The sequence below is a fragment of the Neoarius graeffei genome, chromosome 4 (genome assembly GCF_027579695.1).
Source record: "Neoarius graeffei isolate fNeoGra1 chromosome 4, fNeoGra1.pri, whole genome shotgun sequence".
Taxonomy (NCBI): Eukaryota; Metazoa; Chordata; class Actinopteri; order Siluriformes; family Ariidae; genus Neoarius; species Neoarius graeffei.
This window is the reverse complement of record NC_083572.1, coordinates 75,627,345-75,641,551: the sequence shown is the minus strand read 5'-3', so window position 1 is coordinate 75,641,551 and position 14,207 is coordinate 75,627,345. Positions and strand designations below refer to the sequence as shown.

At 43.1% G+C, this 14,207-nt stretch overlaps 1 protein-coding gene across 2 annotated transcripts in view; it reads left to right on the top strand.

Moving 5' to 3' along the window:
* The first annotated feature begins 2,980 nt into the window (after positions 1 to 2,980).
* btbd8 (BTB domain containing 8) overlaps positions 2,981 to 14,207 on the top strand; it is a 69,058-nt gene continuing 57,831 nt past the window's right edge. The window contains exons 1-2 of one of the 2 annotated variants that reach the window (XM_060919719.1): positions 2,981 to 3,179; positions 11,170 to 11,335. In XM_060919719.1, the coding sequence (XP_060775702.1) occupies positions 11,232 to 11,335 (104 nt within the window). In that variant the 5' untranslated portion in view covers positions 2,981 to 3,179; positions 11,170 to 11,231. Of the gene's footprint in view, positions 3,180 to 11,166; positions 11,336 to 14,207 lie in introns of both variants that reach the window. The other variant, XM_060919720.1, reaches the window with a different exon arrangement.

Genomic DNA, 14,207 nt, shown 5'->3' with positions numbered 1-14,207 from the left:
CTATGTGTCAGCCCTGTGATGACCTGGCGACTTGTCCAGGGTGTACCCCGCCTTTCGCCCGTAGTCAGCTGGGATAGGCTCCAGCTTGCCTGCGACCCTGTAGAACAGGATAAAGCGGCTAGAGATAATGAGATGAATGAGATGAGAGATGGGCAGCATGGTGGTGCAGTGGCTAGCACTGTTGCCTCACAACAAGAAGGTTCCGGATTCAAACATCATTGCTGCATGGCTGATGGGGGCCTTTCTGTGTGGAGTTTGCATGTTCTCCCCGTGTCTGCGTGGGTTTCCCCCAGGTTCCCCCACAGTCCAAAGACATGCAGGTTAGGTTAACTGGTGACTCTAAATTGACCGTAGGTGTGAATGTGAGTGTGAATGGTTGTCTGTGTCTATGTGTCAGCCCTGTGATGACCTGGCGACTTGTCCAGGGTGTACCCCGCCTTTCGCCCGTAGTCAGCTGGGATAGGCTCCAGCTTGCCTGCGACCCTGTAGAACAGGATAAAGCGGCTAGAGATAATGAGATGAATGAGATGAGAGATGGGCAGCATGGTGGTGCAGTGGCTAGCACTGTTGCCTCACAACAAGAAGGTTCCGGATTCAAACATCATGGCTGCATGGCTGATGGGGGCCTTTCTGTGTGGAGTTTGCATGTTCTCCCCGTGTCTGCGTGGGTTTCCCCCAGGTTCCCCCACAGTCCAAAGACATGCAGGTTAGGTTAACTGGTGGCTCTAAATTGAGCGTAGGTGTGAATGTGAGTGTGAATGGTTGTCTCTATGTGTCAGCCCTGTGATGACCTGGCGACTTGTCCAGGGTGTACCCCGCCTTTCGCCCGTAGTCAGCTGGGATAGGCCCCAGCTCGCCTGCGACCCTGTAGAACAGGATAAAGCGGCTACAGATAATTGATGGATGGATATATGAAAAAATATGGGCAGCATGGTGGTGCAGTGGTTAGCACTGTCGCCTCACAACAAGAAGGTTCCAGATTCAAACATCATGGCTGATGGGGGCCTTTCTGTGTGGAGTTTGCATGTTCTCCCCGTGTCCGCGTGGGTTTTCTCTGGGTTTCCCCCACAGTCCAAAGACATGCAGGTTAGGTTAACTGGTGACTCTAAATTGACCGTAGGTGTGAATGTGAGTGTGAATGGTTGTCTGTGTCTATGTGTCAGCCCTGTGATGACCTGGCGACTTGTCCAGGGTGTACCCCGCCTTTCGCCCGTAGTCAGCTGGGATAGGCTCCAGCTTGCCTGCGACCCTGTAGAACAGGATAAAGCGGCTAGAGATAATGAGATGAATGAGATGAGAGATGGGCAGCATGGTGGTGCAGTGGCTAGCACTGTTGCCTCACAACAAGAAGGTTCCGGATTCAAACATCATTGCTGCATGGCTGATGGGGGCCTTTCTGTGTGGAGTTTGCATGTTCTCCCCATGTCTGCGTGGGTTTCCCCCAGGTTCCCCCACAGTCCAAAGACATGCAGGTTAGGTTAACTGGTGGCTCTAAATTGAGCGTAGGTGTGAATGTGAGTGTGAATGGTTGTCTCTATGTGTCAGCCCTGTGATGACCTGGCGACTTGTCCAGGGTGTACCCCGCCTTTCGCCCGTAGTCAGCTGGGATAGGCCCCAGCTCGCCTGCGACCCTGTAGAACAGGATAAAGCGGCTACAGATAATTGATGGATGGATATATGAAAAAATATGGGCAGCATGGTGGTGCAGTGGTTAGCACTGTCGCCTCACAACAAGAAGGTTCCAGATTCAAACATCATGGCTGATGGGGGCCTTTCTGTGTGGAGTTTGCATGTTCTCCCCGTGTCCGCGTGGGTTTTCTCTGGGTTTCCCCCACAGTCCAAAGACATGCAGGTTAGGTTAACTGGTGACTCTAAATTGACCGTAGGTGTGAATGTGAGTGTGAATGGTTGTCTGTGTCTATGTGTCAGCCCTGTGATGACCTGGCGACTTGTCCAGGGTGTACCCCGCCTTTCGCCCGTAGTCAGCTGGGATAGGCTCCAGCTTGCCTGCGACCCTGTAGAACAGGATAAAGCGGCTAGAGATAATGAGATGAATGAGATGAGAGATGGGCAGCATGGTGGTGCAGTGGCTAGCACTGTTGCCTCACAACAAGAAGGTTCCGGATTCAAACATCATGGCTGCATGGCTGATGGGGGCCTTTCTGTGTGGAGTTTGCATGTTCTCCCCGTGTCTGCGTGGGTTTCCCCCAGGTTCCCCCACAGTCCAAAGACATGCAGGTTAGGTTAACTGGTGGCTCTAAATTGAGCGTAGGTGTGAATGTGAGTGTGAATGGTTGTCTCTATGTGTCAGCCCTGTGATGACCTGGCGACTTGTCCAGGGTGTACCCTGCCTTTCGCCCGTAGTCAGCTGGGATAGGCCCCAGCTTGCCTGTGACCCTGACACCTCCCACTCTCCTGACACTTCCGGTTTTTAATTTCCAAGATAAGCGGCTACAGATAATTGATGGATGGATATATGAAAATATATGGGCAGCATGGTGGTGCAGTGATTAGCACTGTCGCCTCACAACAAAAAGGTTCCGGATTCAAACATCATGGCTGATGGGGGCCTTTCTGTGTGGAGTTTGCATGTTCTCCCCGTGTCCGCGTGGGTTTTCTCTGGGTTTCCCCCACAGTCCAAAGACATGCAGGTTAGTTTAACTGGTGACTCTAAATTGACCGTAGGTGTGAATGTGAGTGTGAATGGTTGTCTGTGTATGTGTCAGCCCTGGCGACTTGTCCAGGGTGTACCCCGCTTTTCACCCGTAGTCAGCTGGGATAGGCTCCAGCTTGCCTGCGACCCTGTAGAACAGGATAAAGCGGCTAGAGATAATGGATGGATGGATGGAATTCATAGCTTTTAACAAAGTTTCTGTCAAATCCACTCGTTTTTTGAAATCTCTCTCTCTCGAGCGCCCTCTGGTGGAAATTAAAAACCGGAAGTGTCAGGAGAGTGGGAGGTGTCAGCGTCAAAAGAACCTCCAGAGCCATTACTTCATTCTGTTTAGTGAACCCGCTGAGGTGGTAGTGAGTTGTTTGCTCTTCTGTTATTTCCAGGGTTGTTGGGAATTTTGCACGAGAAGTGAGTGGTCTGGAGACAGATGTGAGAGCAGGAGGAGATCTCCAGCTGTGAGGAGACCAGAGGAACCATGGAGTGTTTGTTACCTGATGTCTCACAGGTCAGTGCTTTGTGTTTGGTTTGTATTAGATGCGTGTGGACACGTGATTAAACACTCACGCTTCGGCTTTTACAGTGCGGTGATTACAGTGGAGTTGAAATGTTTGGTGATGTTAGCAGGTTATAGAAACACGATGATCCTTAAATATTTGCAACACAAATGTGTGGTGTTTTTTTTAATTTCATAACGTCAATATGATTCGCATTCGCTTTCACATTCGCATTAACATGATCTCTGAGGTCCAATTTCCTAGCAACAGTTTCTAGGTTTGTTTCTATTTTGTAGCTGTGATGCTAACTGCTAGCACACGTTCCCTATTTTACCACAACCTGCTTTGTGTCTTCAATAATTTAGTGCACCTTTTGTAAAAAAAAAAAAAAAAGTGTAAGGTGAGTGTGAATACTAGAAATAGATTTATTATACAACCCTGATTCCAAAAAAGTTAGGACAAAGTACAAATTGTAAATAAAAACGGAATGCAAAGATGTGGAAGTTTCAAAATTCCATATTTTATTCAGAATAGAACATAGATGACATATCAAATGTTTAAACTGAGAAAATGTATCATTTAAAGAGAAAAATTAGGTGATTTTTAAATTTCATGACAACAACACATCTCAAAAAAGTTGGGACAAGGCCATGTTTCCCACTGTGAGACATCCCCTTTTCTCTTTACAACAGTCTGTAAACGTCTGGGGACTGAGGAGACAAGTTGCTCAAGTTTAGGGATAGGAATGTTAACCCATTCTTGTCTAATGTAGGATTCTAGTTGCTCAACTGTCTTAGGTCTTTTTTGTCGTATCTTCCGTTTTATGATGCGCCAAATGTTTTCTATGGGTGAAAGATCTGGACTGCAGGCTGGCCAGTTCAGTACCCGGACCCTTCTTCTACGCAGCCATGATGCTGTAATTGATGCAGTATGTGGTTTGGCATTGTCATGTTGGAAAATGCAAGGTCTTCCCTGAAAGAGACGTCGTCTGGATGGGAGCATATGTTGCTCTAGAACCTGGATATACCTTTCAGCATTGATGGTGTCTTTCCAGATGTGTAAGCTGCCCATGCCACACGCACTAATGCAACCCCATACCATCAGAGATGCAGGCTTCTGAACTGAGCGCTGATAACAACTTGGGTCGTCCTTCTCCTCTTTAGTCCGAATGACACGGCGTCCCTGATTTCCATAAAGAACTTCAAATTTTGATTCGTCTGACCACAGAACAGTTTTCCACTTTGCCACAGTCCATTTTAAATGAGCCTTGGCCCAGAGAAGACGTCTGTGCTTCTGGATCATGTTTAGATACGGCTTCTTCTTTGAACTATAGTGTTTTAGCTGGCAACAGCGGATGGCACGGTGAATTGTGTTCACAGATGATGTTCTCTGGAAATATTCCTGAGCCCATTTTGTGATTTCCAATACAGAAGCATGCCTGTATGTGATGCAGTGCTGTCTAAGGGCCCGAAGATCACGGGCACCCAGTATGGTTAAAACCAGAAAATTCTGGCCTTGACCCTTACGCACAGAGATTCTTCCAGATTCTCTGAATCTTTTGATGATATTATGCACTGTAGATGACGATATGTTCAAACTTTTTGCAATTTTACACTGTCGAACTCCTTTCTGATATTGCTCCACTATTTGTCGGTGCAGAATTAGGGGGATTGGTGATCCTCTTCCCATCTTTACTTCTGAGAGCCGCTGCCACTCCAAGATGCTCTTTTTATACCCAGTCATGTTAATGACCTTTTGCCAGTTGACCTAATGAGTTGCAATTTGGTCCTCCAGCTGTTCCTTTTTTGTACCTTTAACTCTTCCAGCCTGTCCCAACTTTTTTGAGATGTGTTGCTGTCATGAAATTTCAAATGAGCCAATATTTGGCATGAAATTTCAAAATGTCTCACTTTTGACATTTGATATGTTGTCTATGTTCTATTGTGAATACAATATCAGTTTTTGAGATTTGTAAATTATTGCATTCTGTTTTTATTTACAATTTGTACTTTGTCCCAACTTTTTTGGAATCAGGGTTGTATTTTCAACTTTAAAATAAATAACTCTAATGCAGCAAAAGTGATTCACTGTCATTAGCCACTTTTGCACCATTAGTTTGTTGTTTTTATTCATCATTTGTTCAATACTGCCACTTTTGTATAGCTTTTATCTTCATTTATCACAATTCTTGTTTTTAGCACTATTAATCGCCTACAGCACAATCAGGTGAACCAACCCTTACGAAAATCTATCATGGTTTACTATGGTTTTACCATGGTTTTTATGTAGTAACCATGGATCTACTATGGTATTTCATGGTGATTCTAAGTACTATGAACCAACCATAGCATTACTGTGGTTTATCCATAGTACTGCAGTAGCTGTGGTAGCATCATAGTTGTATGTGTAATAGGTCATAGTAACTACGAAATTAGTTTAAAAAGGGATAGTATGGTTTTTAAAAGGATGCACTAACTGTAGTATTACCATGCTTTCGTCCAACAGTCAATGCTGTAGAGAAGGATCTCGATTAACAGCCCAGATCCATTTTTACTTAGAACCTAAAAATTTAAGTGAACGTTGAGGTAAAATGCACCATGGTTTTCATGGTTACCCAGAAACCATGAATAACTATAAACCATGGTAAAACTATGGTTAGTTTTCATAGTAAAACCATGGTTAATTTTCGTAAGGGAATTACTGTCAGTATTGAGTATCTGTATCCTACATCATATGAGTTTGCTTGTTTCTCCTGAAGAGTCATGCAAATTATGTAACTATGTTGGCTCTAAAATCCCTGAAAAAATTGTGGAAATCGATCAATCGAGTCCAAAGTTATGACTAATTATGTGATCCAAATTTATCATAAATTTGATATGATGTTGCACATGATATTTTAAATTTAAAAAATGTTTAAATCAATTGCAAATATTAGTAAAATTTCATGTTTTTTCTTTTATCACTTTTTTTTTTTTCATGTTCATTGATGGGGCGGCATAGTGGTGTAGTGGTTAGTGCTGTCGCTTCACAGCAAGAAGGTCCGGTGTCACGGTCTGAATTTACCACCAGTCTGAATTTCTCATTATCTGTAGCCTCTTTATCCTGTTCTACAGGGTCGCAGGCAAGCTGGAGCCTATCCCAGCTGACTACGGGCGAAAGGCGGGGTACACCCTGGACAAGTCGCCAGGTCATCACAGGGCTGACACATAGACACAGACAACCATTCACACTCACATTCACACCTACGGTCAATTTAGAGTCACCAGTTAACCTAACCTGCATGTCTTTGGACTGTGGGGGAAACCGGAGCACCCGGAGGAAACCCACGCGGACATGGGGAGAACATGCAAACTCCACACAGAAAGGCCCTCGCCGGCCACGGGGCTCGAACCCAGGACCTTCTTGCTGTGAGGCGACAGCGCTAACCACTACACCACCGTGCCGCCCCAGTCTGAATTTACCAGGTAAATTTATTAACTTTAATAAAATTAACTTTATTTACACACATACTCATAAAATTCAATCCAAACCATTCACACAATACAAAAACACATTATCTACACATTATAAATCTGAAAAAGATTGTAAAAATATCTTTCTTTTGAAAATGGCGAGTTGCTGGTCTCGTGCCTCCTTGGACTGTGTGTTTTGCTGATCTTCATTCTGTGACTGGGAAATTATTGTTTCCTCATCCATATTCAACAGCTTGTCTACTGATAATCAAATCTGACAATTGTAGTCACAATTCGTGTTCTATTAGTCCACAAATGTGTTGAAATGCTCGGTACAAAATCGCAGCAAGAAATGGTAAATTTAGACTTCCCGGAAGTTGACCGGGGGAAAAAATCGGTCTGCATATGCGCATGGTAAATTTATACCAGCGCACGATCAGACCGTGACACCGGGTTCGAGCCCTGTGGCCGGCGAGGGCCTTTCTGTCTGGAGTTTGCATGTTCTCCCTGTGTCTGCGTGGGTTTCCTCCGGGTGCTCCGGTTTCCCCCACAGTCCAAAGACATGCAGGTTAGGTTAACTGGTGACTCTAAATTGACCGTAGGTGTGAATGTGAGTGTGAATGGTTGTCTGTGTCTACATCCACACGACAACGGCAACGAGATTTTTTTTTTTTTTTTTTTAAATATCGCGTCCACATGGGCAACGGATCAGTAAAATATCAGGTACATATGGCAACGCAACGCTTGCTGAAAACGATGCAATACACATGCCACACCTCTACGTGCGCTGTAAGACGGTCCCATCGGAGACACCAGAACAATAGAAGTAGACGCATGCGCATAACTGCGCATGCGCACAGTGACTATCCCTGTCACTGTCACACGCACACACTTTCTCCCTCCCTATCCTATGGATATAGTCCCTTTAAATCACGTGCTCGTTTTTTGAATGGAGACGCAGAAAGAGGAATGAATGGGGGTAGATGGAAGCCGGTATGCCAACATTCTGATATCCTCCAGAATTCTTTAATGGTCCGGAATAAATTGAATGCTACACGTTGATGGATTACGTTGTTCTTCTACACCCTTTTTGAGGAATGTATTGTCGGACTTAAACCAACATCTGAAGAGGTGAGATCGCGCCTTTTTTTTTTTTTTTTTCATATTTTTGCTGGCGGGATTGACTCTGCCCTAAGAGCTATTTTCTCTCTCTCTCTCTCTCTCTCTCTCTCTCACTTTGCACCATTACACAATATTCACAGTGAAAATATTTTGTAAGCGCGTTTCATGAACCAAGTTATAGGATTTGTTGACAACTCGCATCAAGTTCGTTACACTTCTACCCGACGTGAAGCACTGACAGTCATGTGGTTGTGACGTCATCGTAAACAAATCCGTTCTACTCATCCAGATGACTTCGCAACGGCTCCGTTGCCAGATTTTTTCACTCTGGAACCCGTTCTCAAAAGATTTCGTTTTGGGGCACCCAAAACGCTGGTGCCGTGTGGACGCCAGGCCGAAACGATAAACAATTTTATCAGATTTACCTGAATCCGTTGCCATGTGGACAGGGCCTATGTGTCAGCCCTGTGATGACCTGGCGACTTGTCCAGGGTGTACCCCGCCTCTCGCCCGTAGTCAGCTGGGATAGGCTCCAGCTTGCCTGCGACCCTGTAGAACAGGATAAAGCGGCTAGAGATAATGAGATGAGATGTTCATTGAGTGTCACACAGTATTGTATAAAAAAAAAAAATTAAAAATGAAATGTGTCGAGTGTCATTTTGCATGATTATATATTTTCTGACAAAAACTACTCTTTCTAAAAGACTAAAGTGTAAGATCATCAAAATCTAATTTATAAGCAAGCATATATGTCTGTTGTGTGTGAATCAGTAGTTATCCGATTGTTTACAAATACTAGGTCTTGTCACGTGATCCTGAACCCATGTAATTTTGCCTAAAAAATCTGTAGTGTCCGTAGGCCTCGTACTAAATCATCGGATGGATGCCATGTTTGATAATTATGTTGCTATTTGTTGTTGGATACTTTTATCAAACATAAGCACTCAACGTAAATTGGATTAATACATGCAGTGATAAAACTTGAATACTTGTTTGTAGTGACTGTAAGCCCAAAGCATTCTTGTTCCTGTTTTGCAGTGATTTACCCATATTTCTCCCATTAAATTTACAAATTTTGTTAAAAATAAGTAAAATTGTATATATGTGCAAATACAACGAAGGAACAGTAATGGTATGATCAGAATGGTCAAATTAATGAAAATTATTTAACATGAGAGCAAAGAATAAATTAACATTTTGAGTCATGTGATTAGCACTGTAGTGCTGCCTGTTTTTAGTCTACAATGCTAGTTGTCAAATCTCACATCAGTCAATATAAATTTTTTTTTTTTTGTTATAAAATCAGTAAAAATAACACAGGCTACTTGTAGTGTCCGTAGGTCCAAAGCTTCACTGATCTTGTTCCCATTATTTAACATACATTCTGTATTTACAATGGCAGTTGCCTTATCTCACATCCACCTACGTAAAGATATGTAAATAAGTTATTTTTTTAATCACTAAATAATTCCTGTATGAATGATGTATTTTGTGCACATATGGGGTATTATGTACCGAACTACAGCACTTCCTACAAGTCATGCCTTTACCTTTCAGCTTCATCCAGAAATGTGTAATTTTAAAAAATGAATTTTAATTTAAATACTGAGTAATTTACTTAATACTAAATCATAGGCTGGGAATGTGATTTCACGTACGTTCATGAATGAAATTTCATTACGTTAGACCTAAGAAATGCGTAATGACATTTTGATATGGATTTATAAGCATTTATTTCACATGTTCTGTTTTAAAGTTTATGAATAAAGGTTATTTTACACTAAATATTGTATATAATCATTGGCATTTATTGATTGATAAAACTTCATTGAGTATGTAGTGTCTGTATGCCCTCAATACATGGCTCCATATGTCTGGAGTTTTTTTTTTTTTTAAATGTAGGTCCGAATAAGAAAAAAACTTTCAGTACCACATTCCCAATATATTTGGCAGCAAAAATAATCACTTCTTGAAACTGCTTAATCAAATTTTGGCCATTTTTACAACACAATGTGTACACCTGATTGTGCTGTAGCCGAATGCACATTCACACATACAAAGCATTATTTTTTTTTTTTTTAATTAAATCTGTTCGCGGATGATATTGTGACATGTGGTGTAAGTAGAAAGGAGGTTGAGTTGGGTTTGGAGAGATGGAGGGATGCATTGGAACGAAGAGGAATGAAGGTGAGCAGTAGAAAAACCTAATACATGTTCATCAATGAGGATGAGTGTAGTGAAGATGCAAGAAGAAGAAACCTTTTATTTGTCACATGCACACTTCAAGTACAGTGAGATTCATCCTCTGCATTTAACCCATCTGAAGCAGTGAACACGTGCACGCGCGCGCACACACCCAGAGCAGTGGGCAGCCACACTACAGTGCCCAGGGAGCAGTTAGGGGTTAGGTACCTTGCTCACGGGCACTTCCGCCCCATTTTAACCTAACTGCATGTCTTTGGACTGTGGGGGAAACCATCCACACGGAAAGGCCCCCGCTGACCGCTGGGCTCGAACCCAGAACCTTCTTGCTGTGAGGTGACGGTGCTAACCATTACACCACCGTGTCACCCATGGTGTAGACGTAAAGAAAGTTGGTGAATTCAAGTACCTGGGGTCAACTGTGCAGGAAAATGGGGGCTGCGATAGTGAGGTGAGAAAGAGAGTGCAGGCAGGGTAGAGCAGTTGGAGAAGGATTTCGGGAGTCGTTTGTGATAGGAAAGTCCCAGCAAAAGTGAAAGGTAAGACGTATAAGACAGTAGTGAGACCAGCTGTGATGTATGGATGGGAGACCGTACCCTTAACGAAGAGACAGGAGGCAAAGTCGGAGGTGGCGGAGTTGAGGATGTTAAGGTTTGCGATGGGAGGTTGGACAGGATAAGGAACGAGCACATCAGAGGGACAGCACATGTGGAGAGCTTGGGAATGAAGCTAAGAGAGATGAGACTGAGATGGTATGGGCACATCCTGAGAAGAGATGCAGAGCATGTTGGAAGGAGAATGTTGAGGATGGAGCTGCCAGGCAAACGAAAACGAGGAAGGCCAAAGAGGAGATACATGGATGTGGTGAGAGAGGACATGAAAGTGGCAGGTGTGGTAGAGAAGGATGCGGAGGATGGGGAGCAATGGAGACGAAAGATCCGCTGTGGTGACCCCTAATCGGGAGCAGCCAAAAGAAGACGACATTCTGTATATTGTACGGTCGGCTTGTTCTTGGGATTTTTTTTTTTTTTTTTAAGTTCGATCATGTTGTACAGTGGGTCTCTTTTCCACATGTCTGATAACTTGCTGCTGCAACAAAACAATTTCCCAGCTTGGGATCAATAAAGTAAATCTATCTATCCATCCAGATGCGGACTCAGATATTGAAGTTTTATTTTTTAAAGAGTAAACTCAAAAGTCATGTGTTTTTCTTGTTTCTCAGCAGAACTGCACAAAGCCCCTAGAGATCCCAACTGTACACTGACTGTAGAGTGTTAGGCCGCAGTGATGCTCTCTACCGAGGCTGTCCGAGAGCTCCAGATTAAAGAGCGCAAACACAAGAGCAACCTGAGTAAACGGCTGGCCAGGGCGCTGTCTTCAGACCTGAACAGGTAGTGCTTCCATCTCACACTCACCCTGAGGATGCATGTGAGTGTTTGTACCTAGGGGCAGCTGGTATAAATGGACTAGCAGGACACTCAAAGACATTCATATATAAGGTTTAATTTTTGGCTTCCACATCAGATTATTTGCTGTAAAAATATCAAGTGGATTACTTTGGAACCAAGCTGAACAGCTCTACCAAAGGGCATAAGGGGGGGAAATGCACAGGATGTGATGCGATGCTGGGGCCGATGTCTTTCTAGCCCAGACGATGCATGCATTCCTGTCAATGATGGTCATGCTAGGTGATTAGAGTGAAGCCTTCCCTAGATTTGATCTCCATTTTGCCTGATGCGCTATATGGCCAAAAGTATTTGGACACCTGACCAGCACATCGATATGAGGCTCTTCCACAACATTCAAAAGCACACAATCGCCTTGGATATCTTTGTATGCTGTAGCATTTTTAGATTTCCCTTCACTAGAATGAAGAGTCCCAAACCTGTTCTAGCAAGACAATGCCCCAGTGCACGAAGCAAGGTCCACAAAGATATGGTTTGCTAAGGGTGGTGTGGAAGAACCTGTGTGGCCTGTTCATAGCCCTAACCTCAAGCCCAGTGAATACTTTTGGGGTAAACTGGTGGTGCTCTAGGCCTCCTTATCCAACATCATTAATGCTCTCACCTGAAAAGCCACAAATCCCCACAGACCGGGGTATTTTTTATTTTTTTTTTAAAAGACAAAACCGTGTAGAAAGCCTTATTTGAAGAGTGGAGTCAGCTATAGTAGCAAAGAGGGGACTTGGTCCGTGTTAATGCCCATGGTTTTGGAATGAGATATTCAAGAAGTACATAGGGATATGATGGTCAGGATACATACTTTTGGGCATATAGTGTGTGTGTCTATCTCCCACCCCCCAACTTGGCCTGTGTCAGTAATGCGTCCATAAGACTTCTTGAGGAGTGACTGAAAAATCACATTACAGTCATGGGTATAATTAACATGAGCAAAGACTTTTTTTTTTTTTTTTTTTTCCTTGATTATAATTTCCCCAAAGATGTTTTTGGATTAGAAAGTTAATAAGTAGATAGGCTTTGCACATTGTCCATATACCATACTAGTATTTATGGTACTTGCTGTACCTTGGGATAAAGGTGTGGTAGAGAGAGGTTAAGTTTAAAAAAAAAAAACGGAATAAGTCTTTAATTTCATAAACGGGCATAATAAATGACCCTTAGGAAGCATGTCTGGGGGTGTCGTGGCTCAGGTGGCTAAGGCGCCATACCATAAAACCGGGGACCCAGGTTCGATTCCGACCCGAGGTCACTTCCCGATCCCTCCCTGTGTCTCTCCCACTCATTTCCTGTCTCTGCACTGTCCTATCCAATAAAGGTGGAAAAAGCCCCAAAAAAATCTTTAAAAAAAAAAAAAAGGAAGCATGTCTGATCATCCTCAAGCTTGTCCTGACCTACTTCTCAGTCACTGTGGACTGAGCGCAGTTGTTTCAGCAGTAGTGGTTGCAGCATCACTAAAGTAAAATACTGGGTCACCCAAATCAGTCACACTCCTCTAGAGGACATGAATGATGATAGTGGTGCAGAGCAAAGGGACATAAGGCTTTTGTTCACCTGGAGTATTAGGATATAAATTCAGATCATCTTTTATTGCCATGATTAGCATCCAGAATTTATCATATACCAATTTGCTCTCGGCGTCTAAACCTTAACGATCTACAGTGGATATAAAGTGTACGCACCCCGTTAAAATAATAGGTTTTTCTGATGTAAAAAAAGAAACCACGATAAATAATTTCAAAACTTTTCCCACCTTTAATGTGACCTATAACCTGTACAATTCAATTGAAAAATAAACAAACATACAATAAGCTGCTTGCATAAGTATGCACGCCCTTAAACTAATACTTTGTTGAAGCACCTTTTGATTTAATTACAGCATTGTCTTTTTGCGTTCACGTCTGCTATCAATTAAAATGACTCCGATTAACCCCAAATAAAGTTCAGACATTTACTCCGTTGCATCCTCCAGCAAAAGCCAGGGTTCACAGAGAGCTTACAAAGCATCAACGGGATCTCAGTGTTGAAAGGTATCAGTCAGGAGAAGGGTACAAAAACATTTCCACGGCATTAGATATACCATGGAGCACAGTGAAGACAGGCATCAAGAAGTGGAGAAAATATGGGACAGCAGTGACATTACCAAGAATTGGACGTCCCTCCAAAATTGATGACAAGACGAAAACTGGTCAGGGAGGCTGCCGAGAGGCCGACAGCAACACTAAAGGAGCTGCAGGAATTTCTGGCGAGTACTGGTTGTGTACTACAGTGGCGCTTAAGTTTGTGAACCCTTTAGAATTTTCTATATTTCTGCATAAATATGACCTAAAACATCAGATTTTCACACAAGTCCTAAAAGTAGATAAAGAGAACCCAGTTAAACAAATGAGACAAAAATATTATACTTGGTCATTTATTTATTGAGGAAAATGATCCAATATTACGTATCTGTGAGTGGCAAAAGTATGTGAACCTCTAGGATTAGCAGCTAATTTGAAGGTGAAATTAGAGTCAGGTGTTTTCAATCAATGGGATGACAATCAGGTGTGAGTGGGCACCCTGTTTTATTTAAAGAACAGGGATCTATCAAAGTCTGATCTTCACAACACATGTTTGTGGAAGTGATTCATGGCACGAACAAAGGAGATTTCTGAGGACCTCAGAAAAAGCGTTGTTGATGCTCATCAGGCTGGAAAAGGTTACAAAACCATCTCTAAAGAGTTTGGACTCCACCAATCCACAGTCAGACAGATTGTGTACAAATGGAGGAAATTCAAGACCACTATTACCCTCCCCAGGAGTGGTC